This window comes from Melanostigma gelatinosum (genome assembly GCF_949748355.1).
Source record: "Melanostigma gelatinosum genome assembly, chromosome: 8".
NCBI lineage: Eukaryota > Metazoa > Chordata > Actinopteri > Perciformes > Zoarcidae > Melanostigma > Melanostigma gelatinosum.
The window spans coordinates 22,202,819-22,223,493 of record NC_136641.1 but is presented as its reverse complement, the minus strand read 5'-3'; the positions used below and the strand labels follow the sequence as shown (position 1 = coordinate 22,223,493).

Sequence of the window (20,675 nt, the reverse complement as noted above, 5' to 3'; positions counted from 1 at the left end):
CGCCTCCAGTAACGCGTCGATGTCCATAGCTGTGTCCAGTCACAGGGCAGGAAACAGCTTGCTCGCTAGTTAGCATGTAGCATGTAGCAACCCAACAAAAGCTGGTGGCGGGGGAAGACTCAGACTGCGCATGTCTGAAATTACGTCTTCACATTTGCGGAAGATGCGTACCTGAGAGATCAACAAAGCACTTGAATGCGCGTGTGGCAATGGAACATGCAGCCATAATTAAATATTAGGTTGTTGTTATTGCGCAATTACTTATATTTTGAGTTCAGTGACAGAAACTTCTGGATCGCTCTGCTGCTCTCTAGATGTCGCAGGCAGTCAGCTGGGCGTCATCGTTCCTCTTGTTGTTGTGACAGCATAAACCCGGTGAAGTCAGCAGCTGATCGGGGTTAATTTTACCCTAACGAACCTATATATACGTATAACGGCCCCGGTGAAAACATCTGCACAAGAAAACCTGCTGGGCTTATTATTTACGAAGTCATTCGGCAACGATGGCAGTTCCAGTAGCTGCATTACAACTGAACATGTCCTCCAGCCCGGGTCTGCTGGAGCACAACATCCACATCAGCGACAGAGATTTGGGAAGGATTTCAAGTGACAATGAAAACAACACTCTGCCTTTACATTCTCCGTGGACCTTCTGGCTTGATCGGTAAGACACAGCTTTTTTTATTTACCCCCCCCCCCCCCCCCCTGTTGTAATGTTATTCATCTTTATATAGTGTTAAAAAGGTGAACTCTTTGTTGCTGACCCTTTTTAGTAAGAACAAAGAAGGGACATGGCGAATGTTTCAGGCCTGCTATATATTGGCCTTTGCAGATCACATAATAACATTATAGATGTTTATAACAGCGAATGGCTGTAGCTGCGATGGCAGGGAATGTCCGTCTTAATAAATCCCATATTAACATTACAACAAACACTGCTTGATAATGGTGTCGATGCAGCTTTCCAGTCAACTTGTTTTCTCTGTGACCTACAAACGCAAGTCCTCCACTTGTAAGGATCCTAAAACAATCCAAACGGGCGTATTTAGGACTACCTGGTAAAACATCATAACTCAACCTGATTTCAGGAAAGGTCAGTTTGAGTTCAGCCTTTGTTTCGATTCTTGTGAGCATGGGTGTTATTCTGAGAAACTTTGTTGTGTCACTCCTCTTGCCACGGTTCAGTGAAGCACTTTCTCTTCTGTCGAATTGACACTTATGTGGCTCAAATGTACCTTTGCTTTATACAAAGTTCCCAATTTAAAATGTAGACCTTTTGACACAGTGTTTTCAGAGTTACTGTTTAAGCAATCACAGCAGAGTTGAACACAGGTGAAGGTGGGTTACACAATCCTGATCATCCACCACGTTTTGAAATCAGAGGGTGCTGTGGTCAAATGGGGTCAGTGTTGTTTACTGTTTACTGGCTTATTTGTCATCTGATCAACCCCCCCCCCCCCCCCAACCTGTCTGCTCAGAGGGGAGCTCACTGACACATATCCGAGTAATGAAAGAACCTGAGATCTCTACACGCTTGTCACTTTTAAAGAAGCAGATCAAATAAATGCCATTCATTTAAACGTATGTACCCGTTTCTTTTTGTCAGATCTCTCCCAGGAACAACGGCAGCTGAATGTGAGTCAAACCTGAAGAAAATCTACACCGTGGACACCGTCCAGGTAAGATGCTTTACAGTGTTGGTACGAGAGCAAAGCTCCAGCAGGCACAGTGTTGGTACATTCTGCCACGCTCGGGGTTTTGGGGTTAGGGAGGAGTAGTGGATGTGAGGACACATTTCAATAGCACGTTTCCTTACTTCCACTAAGATATGCTGATTTCTTGCCACATTACTGTTGGGAGTTTGTCTTTCTCCCAAATGCGCCAAAACTTAAATTGAGACAGCTATCAGGAGAAACTGAATGCCCCAGTGATGTCTCTGTACTTGAAAGTAAAGAGTATGCAGGGTTTAGCAGTAGCATCCCTGCATGCAGTGATACGGGTCAAACCACATCATCAGCATTACAACATTCAGCAGCTTTACACATTTTGTTTTCCACCAATAATGTGTGCCATTATGTGATGTACCTTACTAATAAAGAGCTTAGCGAGCTACTGACAACATGTTAAAACAAGTCTGTATACATGGAAACACCTGCTAATTAACATGATATAACAACTGAATTACTGATGACTGAACTAATTAGCATGGCAGGTTATTTTTCATGTATCGTTGTGTTTATGGCAGGACTTTAAAAAGCTCAAATACCACTTTAATAAATCCTAACCACAACTGTGTGTGTGTGTGTGTGTGTGTGTGTGTGTGTGTGTGTGTGTGTGTGTGTGTGTGTGTGTGTGTGTGTGTGTGTGTGTGTGTGTGGTTAAGAGCAATGAGGAAAAGACCTTCGGCAGTGATTTTTCTACCTCGTAACACGTGAAATATTAACAAGGCCAACTGTCTGCGCTCCCTGTGCCAGTGGATGTTTCAATAAAATAACCTGTTTTTCTCTTCACCACGGCACTGGAGTAGAACTTTTGGAGAGTTTACAACAACATACCCGGCGTCTCCAGCTTGCCATTGAGATGCAGCTATCATCTGATGAGAGGAGAAAGAAAACCGCTCTGGTTTGTTTGAATTTAGGATAAATACATGCTCGTGTTTATAGTATTTGAATTTGTTTGAATTTGTGGAATGTTGCCTGCTGGTTTGCAGGGAAGAAGAAAGCAATGCTAAAGGGGGTGTTTGGAAGATGAAAGTACCAAAAGAATGCACTGTGAGTGACATGATCAATATATTTATGTACTATTTGCTGATTGATGATTTACGAATTAACACATTTTCCTTCATATTAACAGTTTGCTGTATGGAAGGAGTTGCTATTGGCTTTTATTGGAGAGCAATTCAGTGACTATTGTGCCTCAGGTAAATTTCCTGATTGAGTTTTGTGAAAATGCAGCGGCTTTTGCAAAAGTTCACATTTTTATGTGCAGAATACTGCATTTTCAAATTGCATTCGTCTGAGTCTGTGCATCTGTTCTTGCAGACGATGAAGTGGTCGGCGTCAGCGTCAGTGTGCGAGACAGAGAAGACGTGTTTCAGGTCTGGAACGGAAACGCTTCTTGTGCTAACGAGTCAAACATCTTAGGAAGGATCAATGAGCTCCTTCCTCAAATACCTTTCAAAGCAGTGTTTTACAAGCGTGAGTATTTTCTTGGAATGTTGATTGCATAGCGGTTTTCAAAAATTGATTGACAACAACGCTATACAATGTGAGTCATTGTTCTTTTTGGTTTATTTCAGCACACGAGGAGCACCACGCTTTTGAGGGAGGTCGAAGACATTAGCACATTTTTGCACGTCAGAACGATATGTACATGTTTTATTGCTTACAAACATATTTTGGATAATATTTGGGGACATTTTGAATCAATCAAGTTCATAGTTGCTTACTAAATGGTCTTATTTACCTAAAAAATGTTGCCCATTACACTTTTCAATCGATTGAATTTCCCATATTCAGAGCACTGCTATCATTCATAATAATATCCAAATGTTATCGTCGAAGGCAAGGCAAGGCAAGTTTATTTGTATAGCACATTTCAACAACAAGGTAATTCAAAGTGCTTCACATAAAACCATTAAAAGCATCAAAACATAAGGCAAAAGAAAAGGAGATTTAAAAACAATTAAGAATATTCATTAAAACATTAAAAAACAGTGTAAGAAATAAAATGCAGTAGTAAAATGCAGAAATGCAGGAAATTGATGAATATATTAATTGAATGTAGTTCAATTAAAGGCAGCAGCAAACAGAAAAGTCTTCAATCTTGATTTAAATGAGCTGAGTGTCTCAGCAGACCTGCAGCTTCTGGGACTTTGTTCCAGATATGTGGAGCAGAAAAACTGAACGCTGCTTCTCCATGTTTAGTTCTGACTCTGGGAACAGAAAGTAGACCGGTCCCAGACGACCTGAGGGGTCGGGATGGTTCATAAGGTAGCAGCAGATCAGATGGTTCATAAGGTAGCAGCAGATCAGAGACGTCGAAGGGAAAAACATTTTAGTTTGATTTTTTTTCGTGGCAGTGTTTGTGTGTTTTATACTTCAACGTTTTTTCAAATCCTCAACCAAAACAACAGATCATGTACATGCCAGATTGTTTTTGATGTATTATAGCATATTTTGTGCCATTGCCTGACAGACAAAGCTAGGTCTTTGAATTAAATCTCAGTTTTAGATCTAAGAGGAAGGTTAGTTCCACAAAGCAAACCTTTATCTTAACAATACAATACAAGGCTTTTCTAGTGAGCTGTTTTCTCTGTTTTGTTTTGTCACAGCCAAAATACTGTTGCCTAACATCAATATTTAGTATGCTGTAATGCTAATATATGAGCAGAAAGTTGCACATTCTGTTTTTTTATTTCTCCTTTTTAGGATATGAGCGGATTGTAAAAGGAATAGGTGACAATAAAATAACCTCAGTACACAAATCAACAAGAGTAGATGCTGAGACATATATTATGCAATAATTTCTATTCTGAAGAATTTGCTGTCGTTGTCATTTTCGTATCTGCCCCAAATCAAGCACTTTTGTTTCTTACTGTGTGTGTGTGAGCTGTGATAACTGAGACCAAACCCACTTTGGTTTTGTGTCACCTTTTCTGGTGAAGTGTAAAGCTGTTCTTGTTTCTTTTTCTTGTCTTAACTTGAGATGTGTAGGTGACAGATCTTATGTGATTGTTTTTTTTTTCATCTATTCATCTGACCTGTGTTAAATTGGATTTTTGAAGCCTGCCCTTTCTTGGAGAATATTGGCCCCCAGGAAAAATAAACAAACGCATGAACATCCATAAATCTGTCACAGAGAGGGACACCAGAAGAAGAAAAAAAAGATGTGGCTCTAAATGTCACTTTCCTTGAGGGATTACTCTGGGCCTATTTCAGTGCATTTTGTGCAAACTGTGGGCGTGATGCAACCACTGAAGCAGGGTCAAATCTCAAACAAGCTACCGTAGTCAGAAATGTACGATTGCTGCAGCAAAACACATTTTTGTGTCTCTCAAATGTATAGCTTTTAAGATGTTTTTTGTGGTAATGTAAAATGCTGTATTTGTATTATTGAAAAAACGTAATCATATCCGAAAAATATGAGAAATTTAGGAAGTTGAACCATTATACATGAAAGGCACGTTTCCCCTGTTTGTGTGTGTGTGAGTGTACGAGAGTGAGTGAGAGTGACTATTCTATGGCGCATAGAGCAGAGCAAGTACTAGTACCATGATACTGACACAGTTGAGGTCATTTATATGTAGCTATGGGGTATGCATTGAAACCCACAGAAGGACTGCTGCTATGATTTCTCAATCAAATCAAATGAGTGTTTTTGATGCTGGTGTCTTGGCTTTGATTCGCTGCTGAAGAATATTCACAAGGAGGAGTTAGTTTTCAGACCTCCGACTTTGCCAAACTTTATTGTCCCTTTTATTCTGCTGTACTTCATGTAATATAAGCACATGCTGTAGGATAAGAGAGAACTGTACCCTTGCACATATACAGTTTATCAGTCACTTCGGATCTCAGACTTTGTCACTGATTGTTGATCTTGGATGGTGCCTTGTGTTTACCAGCAGTTTAGAATGTCGCCTGTGTTCAGCATGTTGAACTTGTATATAGTCATGATTCTCGTCAGTTTAAAACGTGTTTGAAAAATAAAGACGCCGAAACTACTATTTCTTACTGTTTGGAATACTTACTGTATATGTGTGTTGAGAATATCAATATTGCACTGAATGAAAAGCAGCATATTACGTTGGACCTTTTAGACCAGTTGTTCTACAAAAGATTGTCAGGTCTTTGTCCTCAGGCTGTTCATTGTCAGTAAATCCTTCAAGGTCCAAGATACACACGCCTACATGAATTTGGTAATTTTTCATTTCCTCCAGGTAGAGTTTTGCATTGAATAAAATGTAAGATAATGTAAAATACAACTTCGGGGGAGTTTTTTATGCAGCAGATATTGCACAAATTTTAATAAATGCAACTCTGTCTCAAAGGAACAACATTGACGGGGGATTTTAAACTGAGGCACTGAATGGCATTAATAGGCTAATGCCCTTAATTTACTGTAGGAATAGGAGGCGACCATTTAATGGCGGCCAGAAGGAGAATGTCTCCCTCTTATAGTCTGCATAGACATGAGAAATAGTTACAAGAAGGCTACACTCGGAACGTCAAAACACTGATTTCACCCCCTCGTGAAGTCATTGTCCTTACAGTGACTGTAATTGCACGTCATTATATAATTACATAAAGATAAGTAGTTATTGCAGTAACCACTGCTGCACTCGGATCAGCTTGCCTTTCTATTCCAAACATGTTCACAATATGGAGGAAACTATGGATGATGAGTGATACAGGGAGACATTTTTTGCACATCTGCCTTGGCACTGGACTGAGAAGCCTCCCTACGAGTGACAAATCTCACATTGTTGTTATTGTTCAGTTTTTTTCTTATTTTAAATGGGCAGAATGCAAGTTTTGCATATAATTAATAGAGGAATCCATTTGGCATAAAATCTGTTATTTTTACCCTTCCTATAAAAAGGATTGTTACTTTTTTGGGGGAGGGGGGGGGGTCTTTGGCTAAACGCCATAATTGATGTAATCTGAAAATCTAGCACGTGACGTCACCTGTGTTTACTTTTACATTAGCCACGCCCTCTGCTAGCAACTTGTGGCTAACTCGCTACCGAGGAGGAAGGCAGTGCTCCCGAGATCTGCTCCTCAGACACCACCCCGAGTCAAAGACTGTCGGCCCCGTACACAACTCGGTGAGTAAACGTTGATTAAACCGCATGCTGGCACTCACCGCATGATTGTTAGAGTATAATTTAGATTAATTGTGAAATTTCCGAGTGAGAGGAAGAGAGGAACGGCTCTTACAAGCTAGCGTAAGGAAAGGTTGCTAGCTTTTGTTGTGCTGTTGACGGCAACGTTAAGCGTCTCCCGCAAGGTTGGTCGATAACAGTTTTCCAGGCTCGCTAACATAGGTCATTAAAGACAGCGGATATATATAACACTATCTTATCCATATATGTTAATATATTAACTTGTAACCCCGCTGTATTCTCCGCATACATGCCCAGTTTAAAGCTCAAGTTCTCAACGCAAACCTTCAGACGGCAAAGGTTTAACGGATATCGAGTCCATTCATCTGAAGCTAACGTTCAGTCAATGATAGTCAACCCGCATTTCTACTATCAACTAAACTACCGTGGCCGTCAGATAACGTCCATTCAGAGATGTAGGTGTATTGTTTTAGGAGTTGATTGGAGGGCGACATTGTTTTTCCGGAGACAACGTTCGGTGTAACGCTAAGTTAACTTAAAACAATATGTGATTGTGAATGATCGCATTGACTATTGTTAATCGGACAGAGGAGACTAAAACAATGTAGACTGAAAGCTAGACCAAATAAATGTTTAAGTGCGTCACAAATTAGAATCGCGTCACAAATGACAATGTTGATTCACTATTAAAGGGCTTTTTGATCCACACAAGTTGTAATATACTTTATAACACTGGCATGATACTAGGGGGACATGTAACAGTGGTGTTTCATAATTGGTTGTAATAGGTCTTTCTTTAATGCTAATATTTCAATGCAACTGCAGCAACAAACTGTATGCAATTGATTATCATAGACACAATTTGTCCTTAAAGTTGATCCGAAACTGTGTGGTCTGCAGTATCCACACATGCCAACTTAAACATAACATTTATTCTGATAAGCTGTGAGAATCTTGTGGATTCCTGTGAAACCATTTGTCAAAAAGTGCGTTCTTCAGAGAGAGGGTGTATATTGTTTACTCGTCAGCTCTTTCTGGGCCTCTTTGCAGTGTTTCCTCTACATTCTTTGAGGAGTGGTGCCCCTCGCCGCCCCTGTGGTGGGAGCTCTTTAAATAAAGTCCAACAAAAATCATCGTGGGCTTATTGACACAGTCCATCCTGAAAACAGTTTCCCAGCAGATGTTGACTGTTCATTTATCATATTCCCACAGTATTCAGATAATATCTGTTTTTGGAATTGTGGCACTAATGTGGAATGGACCCCAGTCATCACCCTGGTTCATACAACCCAAATCTCCCCTGACGTCTTCAAAAATGTGTACAGGAAACACTGCCCTTTGTCTTTGGAACTAATCCTGGTCCTGAAAGCAAAAGTAAACGCAGTGGAAACCTCATCAGCAACTGCCTGTTTTGATTAGATAGGTTTTAGGTTTACATTGGAGGAGTCGCCTCAGTTTCCACCACCTACACACATTGCTGTAGCCAGACACAACTTGCCATTCATTCTTCATGTATTCGTCAGTCTCAAAGGCAGGAAATGCTGTTTGTCTTTAATGTGTTTGTAGCTGACCGTTGGTACAGTTCTTGGTCTTGAGGGGAAGGCTCATCAGATCATCTGTCAGATGACGATGTTGGCTCTCAGTGGTGCTTAACTACTTGATTGATTTTAATATGTGAATGTAGTCGGGCTTATACTTGAGGCTACGTGGCCTGTTTCATTTGAGGCTTCTCTGTGTAGGTTTCCATCTGCTCACATTATTTGTTTGCCTTCTTTATTTACCTTTGTTTATGCTGCTTAGCTTTTGACTCAAACACGCCCAAGCTGTATTCATAAAAGCCTACTTGTGCATTGTACTACCTGCCACAGCCGTTTATCGCACCACCTGGTTAATGGCAAATTGTTCCAGAAGGAAGATATGTTTGCACATAAACACGGACCCAGGGCCCCTGTGTTTACAGTAGTCATGGCAGCACTAGGTTATTCAACAAACAGACATAGCATGTTCCTCTCTCACTTGTTGAAGAGAATGTTTGTCTTGGTGGGTCGAGCTTATAACAGTGTAGTTCTTAACTTTCAATTCAGTTTCAACATTCCACACAAGTTAAGTTTCTTTAACATAGTGACTGAATACGTTATTGGTTGATTTGAGAGGCTGTCGCATATATTTTTATCACGGTGTGAATTAAAAGGCTTGTCAAACACACTCAGATATTTTGGTATTCTAATTGCCTGTGTGTCATGATATTGTTCTGCTTTGTCCGGTTGGTTTCATGTAAATGTATTTCCTTTCTCAGCTCAGTGAAGTCCAGATGCATGAGTCTGGGTCAGAACCAACAAGCCACATCATTCCAGCCAGTCACACAGAGAACGGGAATAACTGTGAGAATGAGAGTCGAGTGAGGAGCAGCCAGATTCCTCCTCCAGAGGCACCGAGGGTCAGTCTTTTTATTTATTCATTACAAATATCGTGATATATTTAGTGGTAAGTCGTCGCATTTTCCACTAAAATATGAAACAATAAATGATGCTGAAGTTGAAATGCTTTGTCAATTAATTGATTAGTAGTCAAAGCAGCTTTTTTGATAGTTGCTTCTTTGCTTGAGTCCTCTTTCGAGGCGTCAGAAATATCCCGTCTCCAGCCTTATTAATGTGAAGCTTTTCATGTTTTACATTCTAGTAAACAGGATGCCTTTTGCACTTTGGACTGTTTGGAACAAAACAAGTCATTCGAAGAGGTCCCCTCGTGCCACCTGCATGGTTTTTAACTGTTCTCTCACATTTACTAGATTGACAAGATGCATAGCTGATAGATTAATAATCAAAATAATCTTTAGTTGCATTCATATTACATATGTTCTAGGAGTTTTCTGCCCGCAATGTAGTCAGATCTATTACATTATGATAGGATATTGCTGCTATTATTATTATTATTATTATTATTATTAGAAACATTTTATCAAAACATTAAAGATAAAACAATTCGATGGTGGCATTGAAAACAAGCAACACATATGTTTGTGTATGACAGGATCTTTGACTGCCTTTGTGATTGGAGACAAGCAGCTCCTCGGTTGTGAGGATTGGCTGCATGTGATCGTAAACTGAATATCTTTGGCTTTTGGACTGTTTGTTGGACAAAAACTTACCAACTGTGGTGGACTTTTTATTCAGCAAAACTATGAATACAAAAATCGTCTGATTCATACATAATGAATAGTTGGCGTCCTGAAGCAAAAGCTTCTTTTTCTTTCTTTGCAGTTGAGTGCCGTTCTATTAACAGCTGCATAGGGGGCAAGTGTAAACGTTTGTCCTCAACACTAAAAATATGCTTTGCAACTGATGCAGCTGCTTTTTTACCTCCCAAGTGTGAATCACAATTAGTTCTGGTGCATTTGCATTTATGTACAGCTGGCCTGGTGTCCAAACATCATGTCTTTTCTTGCCAGTAGTCATAAACATGGGGCAGACAGCACACGGTCACATGAGAATGTGGGGTACTTTGTTTTGCTATTGTTTTTTTACCGGTGAAGGTATCACTTTGAACATCTCACTTTGAATGTCTCGGTTTCTCCAAACTGTGGTTTGTGTTTGTGCTGAAGGGGAACACAGGGTGGGGGAGGGGGTGGGGGAGGGAGAGCTCAGCTCCTGCTGGGCCGAGGGATCAGTGTTATGTTGTTGGTTGTGTTCACGCTCACATCATGTAGGTTAACGAAGACTGTTATTGTTGCAGTGATCAGGTTTGTCCTGTTCATTCTGTTTGCTTGTATGACAGCGAGCTATTTTGAATCCCGTTTTTTTATATTTAGCGTAGTTAAAATGTGTCAATGAAAACAACGTCACATTTCTGTGGTTATTTTATTGTGTGATATTGTATTGTGTGATATTTTTTAGCTATCCTCTTATTCAATCTTTACTTGAGTTAGTTTTTTTGTTTTCTTGGGCCACACCCATCGTATTATTAAATGTTATATCTCATAAGGGAAAGCAGACAGTGTTTGTTTTTCAGCCATGTTTTCAGCACTCCTATTTGCTGTCAGTCATCTCGGGGTTCACAAGACCAGTCTTGCGGGAACAGATCTGTGTTTACACTCGGTCGCTCGCTGGTATGACTTTCAACAATAACAACAGCAGTAGATGTTTGGACTTGCTGGCTGCCATGGCAACAGGGATTAGGCAGAGGCTGTTGTTGTGTTGATGGTGTCTACAGAAAAACAGAGGGGCCAACTGGCTCTGTTTGTGGGACGGACCTGTTTTGGTTGCTTTGGTGGCCACCTCTGGAGCATTGGATCTCATAAGAAAGGACAAAGTAGGAGGCAGTCGTCTGTGGTTGTTAGCCCAGAGCCTGTGTGAAAGCCGCTGTCGGCTTGTTTACCCGATTCAAAACAGACTCTGCCTCGGAGAGAAATGTTTGTTTGTGGTTCAGACCTTAATTAAAATATGAATCTCGAGTTCTGTTTTCACAAACAGGCTCTGTATGCTTTAAAAAAAAAAATCATTATTTATGTCTGTGCAATTTTGATTGCTCTGTTTATGTTTACTGTACACAGCCCTTGAGCTGTGGGGCTTGACAGGGAGGGGGATGGTGTGGTAATTGCTGCATGCCTCGCAGAGGATGTTGTTGTTGTTTTTGCAGTACTGGTTGTTGTTTTGATGGAGTTCTCATTCCCCCAAGACATCCAATGTTGTTGTTGTTCATTTTGAGCAGAAATGGCAGGAGGAAGTTCACATTGTTAGGTTGACCAGTGAACTGAGAATAATACATAAGCAGTAACTATCAGCTGTAGGAGTAGCGCGGCAACAATTCATTGATTCACTGTCCACTGAAATATAAGTGGCAATTATTTTCATCATCATAGAATCGTTGCTTTCGTCATTTTTGTAAACTACAATGTCAAACAAATTACATTTACATTGGACAACATGTTGACATGCACTTATTACTGATTACCACAAAGCTTTGGTACAACACATGTATGACTGCATGTGTACTTTGGGCACATGCACATGTGTTGAGATTCTACCATATTAACCAAGGCAGACGTGTATTAGGTTTGACATCAGACCACTTGGACCGACGGTGCTGTTGAGCGAGAGAACAAAGTCTTTAGTGAGAGAGCACATCATTTATTTATTTGTGTGTGTGTGTGTGTGTGTGTGTGTGTGTGTGTGGGTGGGTGTGTACTGTCCAGCTGTGGATACGTGTTTCGAGCGGTTTGTTTCAGTTGAACTGTGGATTGAATTATTTTGGATACAAGGATTCACCACTTCAAGTTTTCCTTTTTATCCTGTCATGGTGAAACTTTTCCTTTCTGAGGCCTGTGTGTGTGTGTGTGCGCTCTTGTTAAAATCACTGTAAAAACTCTGTATATACATACATGAAGAAGAATGTTACTCCAGCAGAAATGTAGCTGTGTCTCGTCATCCTTTACGCTGATTAAAGAGATACGGTTTCTCGTTTACATGTAAACGCACTGATTGTCTGCACTAGAATGCGGCCCAAGTAGATGGAATGAAAGTAGCTTCCACGCATACACACACACACACACCCCCAAAACAACCTACCTGTGTTGTATATAATTAACATTTTGTTTCTGTTGTTTCTCCTCTACGATGTAGGTTCCAGTATCGTTACCTATGATGACCCCACCAGCAGAGGCTCCTCAGCAGTTGCAACAGACACCACAGCAGCAGGTCCTCAGTCCTCAGCAGCTCCAAGCGCTGCTCCAGCAGCAAAAAGCACTCATGTTACACCAGGTAACGTTTAGTCTCTTGTAGTCACGCGTTCTGCATGAGCCCACATCAAACACACAGGGCTTTTATTCCTCTTCACTCAAAATGTCATCAACATTTCTGCAGCAACAAATTCAGGAGGTCTTCAAGAATCAGCAAGAGCAGCTAAATATTCAGCTGCTGCAACAGAAGAACGCTGGGATTGTTAGTCAAGAGGTAACTTTTCTTTTTACACCTTTTCCTGTGATGTATGTTTGATTTCTCTCTATTTCATCTCCTTTTGTAAAGTGTCTCTGACTTTCTTGAAAAGTGCTTCCTAAGTAAAATGTATTCGCATGTTTTTATCGGGTCATTGTAGCAATATTCATCATGTAACAAGCGTAGTTCATTCTTAAATGTCTGATTCAGTTCAGTGGGACTAAAGCTTACTTGACGTACGGCGTAAGTACTTAAAATGATAGTCATTATTATAACCAGTTGCTCATACCGCACAGCCTGGAATATCACTTTCAAAGTGTCCACTTTCTCTGTGACTAACACGTCAGCTTGTGTGCATGTATTTGCGTGATATCATCAATTAACTGAGATGTATAACACATAGTACGCACTTGGCAAAGTGCAAAAGGAAGCAGGTGTTTGAGACGAGGAAAAATAATTAGTTACATTTGTGAGCAGAAATGTGCTCGACAGCATTTTCATCCAATTAGATGAAAAAACCAAAGTGGGCATTCCTTCCATTAGGTCTATTGGTTAGTGTTTGACCAGCAGAGAATATTCTGATACAAAATATCTCCGCACCAGACACTGCTGAAATAGATTTAATAGGTTTCGTCTTTGAATAGCTAACATTAGCTCATTTCATTATCTTCCTACTTTAAGTGAGTGACAGAACCTGCCCTTATGGACAGATCCGTGTGTGAGCCACATTCACAACCCCTCAGAATAGTTCCACTGTGACGTCTGCTGGTCCTGCACATTCTTTATCGTATCGTCCAAGCATTGATTTATCTTAAACACAGGTTTATTTCGTGACTCAAACTGTGGACAAGTTGTGTTCAGTATGACGAACGAAGGAAGGCGTTTACTGACGGACGTTGTGTCGTCTCTGTGTCACAGCTGACAGCCCAGCAGATTGCCATCCAGCAGCAGCTTCTTCAGGTGCAGCAGCAACATCTCCTCAACCTGCAGAGACAAGGCCTGCTGTCTGTCCTCCCCACCAGCCCCATTGCACTCACAGGTACGCTGCGTTACAGCCCCACTGCATCGCTGGTCGAGGACTTAAACACTTGAAATACTCTCAGGTGACATCACTGAGGCAAGGGCTCCATGTAAACTCTCAAACATTGGGCCTCATGCAAGAAGCATTCGTACGAACAGATTGGTTGGACAGTGGCATGTACGAGTGAATTAGGAGAACTTGCTGCATTCCCCAAATTCCTCGTATTTTGAGTTTTCTCTTAGGTATGAAGTGGTCCAGACCTGTCGTAGGAGTCATGTGCATTTAGTCTTCTGTTATCCACTAATGGATTGAATATTTCATTACTTTGAAGCCATTTTGAGTTTGAAAACTCCCGAAATATATCACACTCTTAAAAATGATTTTGGGCACATGCACATGTAACTTAGGTCGTATGGGGCAGGATGCAGAGCCTTGTATGGTATTATATGGGCGTTCATTTTGCAATTTACAATCCCCATAACGCACGCTCATTTATGCACAGGTGGCAATCATCATGTGTACGATGGTCATTAACAGAGTCATCTGAAGTTAGACGTGTTTGCTGTATCTGACGTGGCACGCTCACACGAGCCCATCCTTTGAGAGAAAGAGAAAGTAAAGATAAGAATGTGAAAATGTTCTTGCATGAGATCTATTGAGCCTTGTATTTGTTATACTGACAAATTTTCATCATACCGTACCATAAATGCTGCTGTAGCGAAAACATTTCCCCTTGCGGGATTAATAAAGTATCTCTCTATCTTTATCAATGAAAGTGACAAAAACACCGGTTCAACAGCATCACAAACAGAATCCTCCAAAATGATCATGAAGTTGAATCGTCTCTCTAAAGCAGTTTCCACACAAACTGAGCGTTATTACCTTCGTGAAGATAGGATTTATCGCAGGACTGTTGAATCAGACGGAGCTACTTTGAGGTAGCTGTACCTAATAAACTCACTGTGTATACTCCGGTCTTATGATCTTAAGCTAATTTGGTTAGCAATTACAAAGGGGCTCATGCAAAAGGTAGTGGCGCCTCAGTGTGTTGTAACACAACGGTTCATTTACATTTGCAGGCTGTGAGACTGGCAGCAACCTGTCTGCTGGTGGAAACGCCAGAGAGTCCTCCAGTCAACAATCTACCACCAACGGCCATCACTCTCTCCTGAAGAGGACAGAAAGGTGCGTTAGCGGATGATTCTATGTATCCCGTCTTGAGCTGCACCAACACGTTGACCCTGAGATGCATCGTTGACGGTTGGTTTGTTCTTGTTGCAGAGGGCCGCTGGATGAAAACACACAGAATAGCCATGCGCTGTATGGAAATGGGATGTGTAAATGGCCTGGCTGTGAAACTGTCTTTGGAGATTTTCAGGCATTTCTCAAGTGAGTGGGGAAACTGACTTCTAATTATTTTAGCATGTTTTGCTCTTAGCATGTACAACACATGGTTTCTCTAAAGCGTGCCGTGACTCTGAATGTGCTTTGTCTGCAGACATTTGAACAGTGAACATACACTGGATGACAAGAGCACGGCGCAGTGCCGTGTGCAGATGCAAGTGGTTCAGCAGTTGGAACTGCAGGTACGCATTTGATCTGTTTTCTTTACGGCCAACATTTCATTTTTTAAATCGCACAACAGAAGGGACGAAACATCTTTGATTTATTAACAGCACTTCATTTTACACGTACAACTTAACAATTATTAAGTAGTGTTGGAGCTATTTATTTGATATTGTAGTTTGTTATGTCATTTATAAGTAGTATTGTTTAATTATTGTAGATGTTTCATATATTAAGATTCTTTTTCTCTTTACTAGTAATTTGTTTAGTTCTATTATTTTTTGGGTAATTACTGTGGGCACCTGTTGCTATTTAAACGAGGAGAAAGATAGGACCAGCATGCACCGGGGTGGGCGTATAGTTTTTACCAGCTACACAGCAGCATTGCATTGCACAGGACAGGAGAGACAGCACGACAGGAGTTTGTTTGTGTGTTTTATTTGCTTTATTTAATAAATACACCAAAATGGAATCCTGCTTGGACATTTTACTCTCTTCTGGCTGCGTAAGGATACCGACCACGGTGCATCAGTGGCGTTTGATTATTATTTGTTTAAGTTTGATTTAGCCGACAAATGGCCACGACAAGTAGACTGGAGTGTTCGGTCCTTTTCCTTAACTGTTGGAGAAAAAGAAGAGGAACTCTGACAGTGAATGCGTCACAGATTGTTAGCAGCGGTGTGTTTTCACACCAGTGCTAGAAACAGAAGTGATGTCTTTCGATAATTACACTTTTGAAAGTGCCAGAAACCGTCATTTAACACGCGCCGTGAATTCACCAACTCTCAACTTCTATTTCTGTCTTGTCATCCATCCCAGTTGAGAAAGGACAAAGAGCGACTGCAAGCTATGATGGCTCATCTGAAGTCCTCTGAACCCAAACCAGCACAGCCTGTAAGTACCTGCTGTGGCTGTTTCCTTCAATTAGAATAAAATATTGTTTTGCTTGAAGTTACGCGGTTGTTGTCGTCGTCCTGACTCAACCGCTTTGTTGTTGTTTTTTGCAGGTGAATCTGGTGTCGAATGTGTCCTTCTCTCAGGCAACATTGCCGAAAGCCTCGCCTCCTATGAGTTTGTCCCAGAGCGCTACGGCTCCATCCACACCCATGACGCCGCTCTCTGAATCCCCTTCAGTCCTCACTCCCAGTAGCATGTTCACTGGAGCCCCTGTGCGCCGGCGATATAGTCGCTCAGTGAGCCAAGGTAACGGTGAGATCATGAATTTTAACTTCTTTTAAAAAAAGAAAGAAAGATTGTAGGTTTTCGAGCTGAAGCCTCTGCAAAGATGCGCCTAAAGATAATCTCACAGGGCCACAGAGAAGGGGCGTATTTTCTTATTCACAATCATATTCATGTTCTTGCTTCTCTTTTCCACGATTCTTTGTTCCATTTTTATTCTGTATATTTAAATATTGCTTGTTAATGTCTTTCCACAGATATAGTTGATAATAAGGAGTTCTACTTGAGCACAGAAGTTAGACCTCCATTTACATATGCGTCTCTCATAAGACAGGTATTTGCTGAGTTTACACAAAAATATAAAAACCTGTTATACTGCCTTCCTAATCTAAGTGAAGCAGATCCATGTTGTTTTTTTATTGCTATCATTTCTTACACGCTCTCTCTTTGTTTCAGGCGATATTTGAATCACCTCGCAATCAGCTGACACTAAATGAAATCTACAACTGGTTCACAAGAAACTTTGCATATTTCAGGCGCAATGCAGCTACCTGGAAGGTATGAGCTGTGCTACATTTTCAATGTCTTTGGATCGTGTTTTTAATGTACAAATGCAATACTTTAGGCATGTAGAAGTCCTGATATTATTTCTTTCTTTAAATCTTCCAGAATGCCGTCAGACATAATCTCAGCCTCCATAAATGCTTTCTACGTTTGGAGAATGTGAAGGGAGCTGTGTGGACAGTCGATGAGATTGAGTTCCACAGGAGAAGGCCCCAGAAGACTGCCGGTAGCGGGTAGGTGTCGGGACGTGTGTGTGTGTGTGTGTGTGTGTGTGTTTTCAGATAGAACTAGACGTCAGATAAGCCTGACATTACTGACCTTCGAGCGCCGCCTAATAAGTACAGACAATATTTACTGTAAGCAAGTTTCGTAGGCTAAGTCTGAGTGTTCTACAAACAAAATTAGATTTAGCATGTGGGAACAAAGTGGCATTCCACAAAACCTCAATCGCTCTGACACACTGGGATACTGTCGGCAGGTTTATGGTGTCGATGCTAAATGACTCGTGAATGTTTTAGTTTGCTTGTGTCATTACTTGCCACGGTTACTCAAACCTTTAACTTTGTAGCAAACAAAGAGACCTGGAAGTGCGTATGTGTGTATGTTGGCAGCAGTTTGAGGATATCCGACTAAGCCTTGTCCTCCATTGTTACTGTTGCTACGCTGTCACGTTTCCCAATCTAGCACGGCACATGTGCATGTCATGATTATAACGTCTGCAGATTTACCTCTTGAAATTCTAAAAGTTGGTTAAAATACATTCTTATGCAGACCTTTTAATGTTTGCAACTGACCTGTTTTAAAAGGGGTTTAAAATATGCATTTAATGGCTCCACGCATGATAGTGTTAAAAGAATAAAGTAAACTGAAGAACAAATAAAGAAACTAACTTTAATATAACTTTTTCTTTTTTTCTCTACACTTATAGGTCTCTGCTGAAGAACTCACAGAACCATCAGAGCTTAGCCGGGTCTGCTCCTCAGGTTAATATAATGAATCTATATATGTGTGTATGTATACTAATATAACATGACGCAGTGTTGTAATGAGAGTGTTAACTTTTTCAGAGTGGTGGTCTAGACGGCAACAACTCTCTCTACAACCCGGCCTTCATGGGCAGCATCCCATTTCACTCCCTGCCTCATCTTCTCCAAGAGCAGATGAACGGAGCCCTTGCTAATGGATCTGGATACCAAAGTGACAGCAGTGCAACACAGTCTCCTCCTCAAGCTTTGTGAGTGTTGTTGTGGAATATTTCTATGAATAGTCGGGAGAAGAGTGTCAAAGTGTTTTCAAATCAATGTCAAATGAAACAGAGTTTTGATGAGTGATCAAAGTTGTAATAGTCAATTTATTTGCTTGCAAGCAAAGAGAACACAGTCTCACAGATACATCACCGTCATCTGCAAGAGGTGCTCTGACAACACAGTTAAATGCACGGACATTTATACTCAGTCAGCATGCTGTTATCTTGGTTCGCAAACAAGAATAAACAGAAGAAGGAAACCAGTCAAGGCAGATGTTTTTCTTTGAAGCATAGTGTCCTGTCTTTACGATAACCTGAAGGCGCTTTTAAGGCCTGTTTACAAACCCCTTTGTTATCAGTTTGCCCCCCAATAAACCATGGATACACCCAGCCAGATGCGTCCGTTGATGTCACTGTGACCTGGTCAAAGAGTTAAGTCACAGTATGCAGAGACGGAATGAACCTGTTTTACCATCACACATCACATATGCCTGCAGAGGGTCATGCCCTTCAGCTGATGCTCATCAAGGGAAATACCGTAATCAAGACCTCTGTGTGTCCCCGTCTTTGAAGACAGAAACAATGCACAGGAACAAACAGATAACAAGATAAACAAGGTTTGGTGCCTGCACTTCTAGAGACTTAACAAGACACCTGGCTTTAACCCTAAAGCATAAGACTATGACATATTTTCCCATAACAGTGTCTGCTCCAGAGCTACCGTCCCTCTGCTGAGCTGTGATTGAATGTAATTATGTGATAACAACCTGATTACATGTTTTTCTTCTTCTTCTTCTCTGTATGTTCACAAACCAGCATCAAAGAGGAACAGGAGGACGAGGAGATTTGTGAAGGTTATCCCTATGAATCCCCGGAGAGCACAGACGAGCATGGCCACAGCCCAGAGATGAACCACGATGAGGACAACGGCAGCCCGGAGAGGCCCAACCTTCACATCGACCGCGTGCCTTCTCTCTGACCATGAGGCCCAAGTTCTCCACTGCAAGGCCGCCTGTGTGACTTTGTATTCCAAACGTTTCCTAAAACAACCGCTTCATCTACTTAACCAAACACTCTCTTCTTGGGGGAATTTTTTTTTTATCAGCATTTCTTTTTTTCTTTTTTTTGTTAAACTAGCTCCCAATTATTTCTGTAAAGAGTGAGCTCATGAAACACATCTGTTCATGTTTTTTATTTTTTATATGCATGTATGCATGTATGCATGTATGTATGTATGCATGCATGTATGCATGTATGCATGCATGTATGCATGTATGCATGCATGTATGTATGCATGCATGCATGCATGTATGCATGCATGTATGTATGCATGCATGCATGTATGTATGCATGCATGCATGCATGTATGTATGTATGCATGCATGTATGCATGCATGTATGTATGCATGCATGCAAAAGGACCATGATGAGCAGAGAAGCCAAAGGAACATTGATAGCACTTCACAATGAAACGTCTCCCCCTCCTGTGTAGCTACTTTGTGCTATGTTGGGGCCTCGCTACCTGATTTTATTTTAGTAGTCATAATATATATAAAATGTTTCTTTAAAAAAATGAAAATGTTCACTGTCAACATGATCTGATATATTTGTATTTAAGGGAAAATCAATTGATGAAAAGAATGTGTAGCTTCTTTCTACTGTTTGGTCTTTTTCACCCCTTCCTCAAACATTGCTGAATTCCGCTCTAATTGAGCTTGTAAGAGTAGAAAATATAGATTTACTGTTATTGTAAAGTAATGCATCTTTATGAATAATAAATCCCTCATGAAAAATGTGAATCGTGTATGTGTCGCTGATCCAGATTTATGATTTCCTCGGTTTTTCTCATAATTAAGGTTATTATGACAGGTTGCAGTTTTGACCTGATAAAAGCCCCACTTCTCTCACGGTAATGACTTCTTAATGGACGGTAACGGAAGAAACAAATGGTTTTGAGTGGTACTGTGGTATGTCAGTTTCATAAATGCTATAAATTCACCTGTGTGCTGTCAGCAGACCGTGTCAACGGACCATTGTGGTGGTAGAAGCACAGGTTGCAGCAACATGATACACTGCGGTAAGATAACGGTATGTAAACTTTATTGTTGTACTGTTATCATCCGTCATTACTTAACTGTATCCAGGTGTTTGATAAGTGGCCCGGCTTGACTTTCTATCGACATAATGCCATAATTGAATGGATCTTCTATGCATTATGTATCAACGATTTGTAGTTGTGCTTCCTGATTGGCGAGTATTGATTGATGTGGAGTGTGCTCACAATGTGGGTGTGTGCATGGTGATGGGAGGCGCTCGAGCTCACGG

General features: G+C 40.9%; 2 protein-coding genes across 3 annotated transcripts; both read left to right on the top strand.

Annotated features, from left to right (window-relative positions):
• Window positions 1-217: 217 nt before the first annotated feature.
• Window positions 218-5,668, top strand: LOC306780905 (eukaryotic translation initiation factor 4E type 3-like). Its single transcript, XM_079273436.1, has 7 exons — window positions 218-664; window positions 1,607-1,679; window positions 2,528-2,622; window positions 2,711-2,771; window positions 2,854-2,920; window positions 3,042-3,197; window positions 3,299-5,668. The coding sequence occupies exons 1-7, from the start codon at window positions 504-506 to the stop codon at window positions 3,340-3,342; spliced, it is 657 nt and encodes a 218-aa protein (XP_079129562.1). The 5' UTR covers window positions 218-503; the 3' UTR covers window positions 3,343-5,668.
• A 1,060-nt stretch (window positions 5,669-6,728) lies between these two features.
• Window positions 6,729-20,127, top strand: LOC306780808 (forkhead box protein P1-B-like). 2 transcript variants are annotated; one of them, XM_079273305.1, is made up of 16 exons: window positions 6,729-6,826; window positions 9,141-9,281; window positions 12,463-12,600; window positions 12,703-12,792; window positions 13,693-13,813; window positions 14,875-14,980; window positions 15,077-15,184; window positions 15,294-15,381; window positions 16,181-16,255; window positions 16,369-16,564; window positions 16,798-16,874; window positions 16,997-17,098; window positions 17,210-17,337; window positions 18,033-18,087; window positions 18,172-18,338; window positions 19,167-20,127. In XM_079273305.1, exons 2-16 carry the CDS (start codon window positions 9,156-9,158, stop codon window positions 19,327-19,329), a joined length of 1,740 nt encoding a protein of 579 aa, XP_079129431.1. In that variant the 5' UTR covers window positions 6,729-6,826; window positions 9,141-9,155; the 3' UTR covers window positions 19,330-20,127. The 2 variants fall into 2 exon arrangements, with proteins under 2 accessions (XP_079129431.1, XP_079129430.1); XM_079273304.1 differs by having other exon boundaries at window positions 16,369-16,570.
• The last annotated feature ends 548 nt before the right edge of the window (window positions 20,128-20,675 follow it).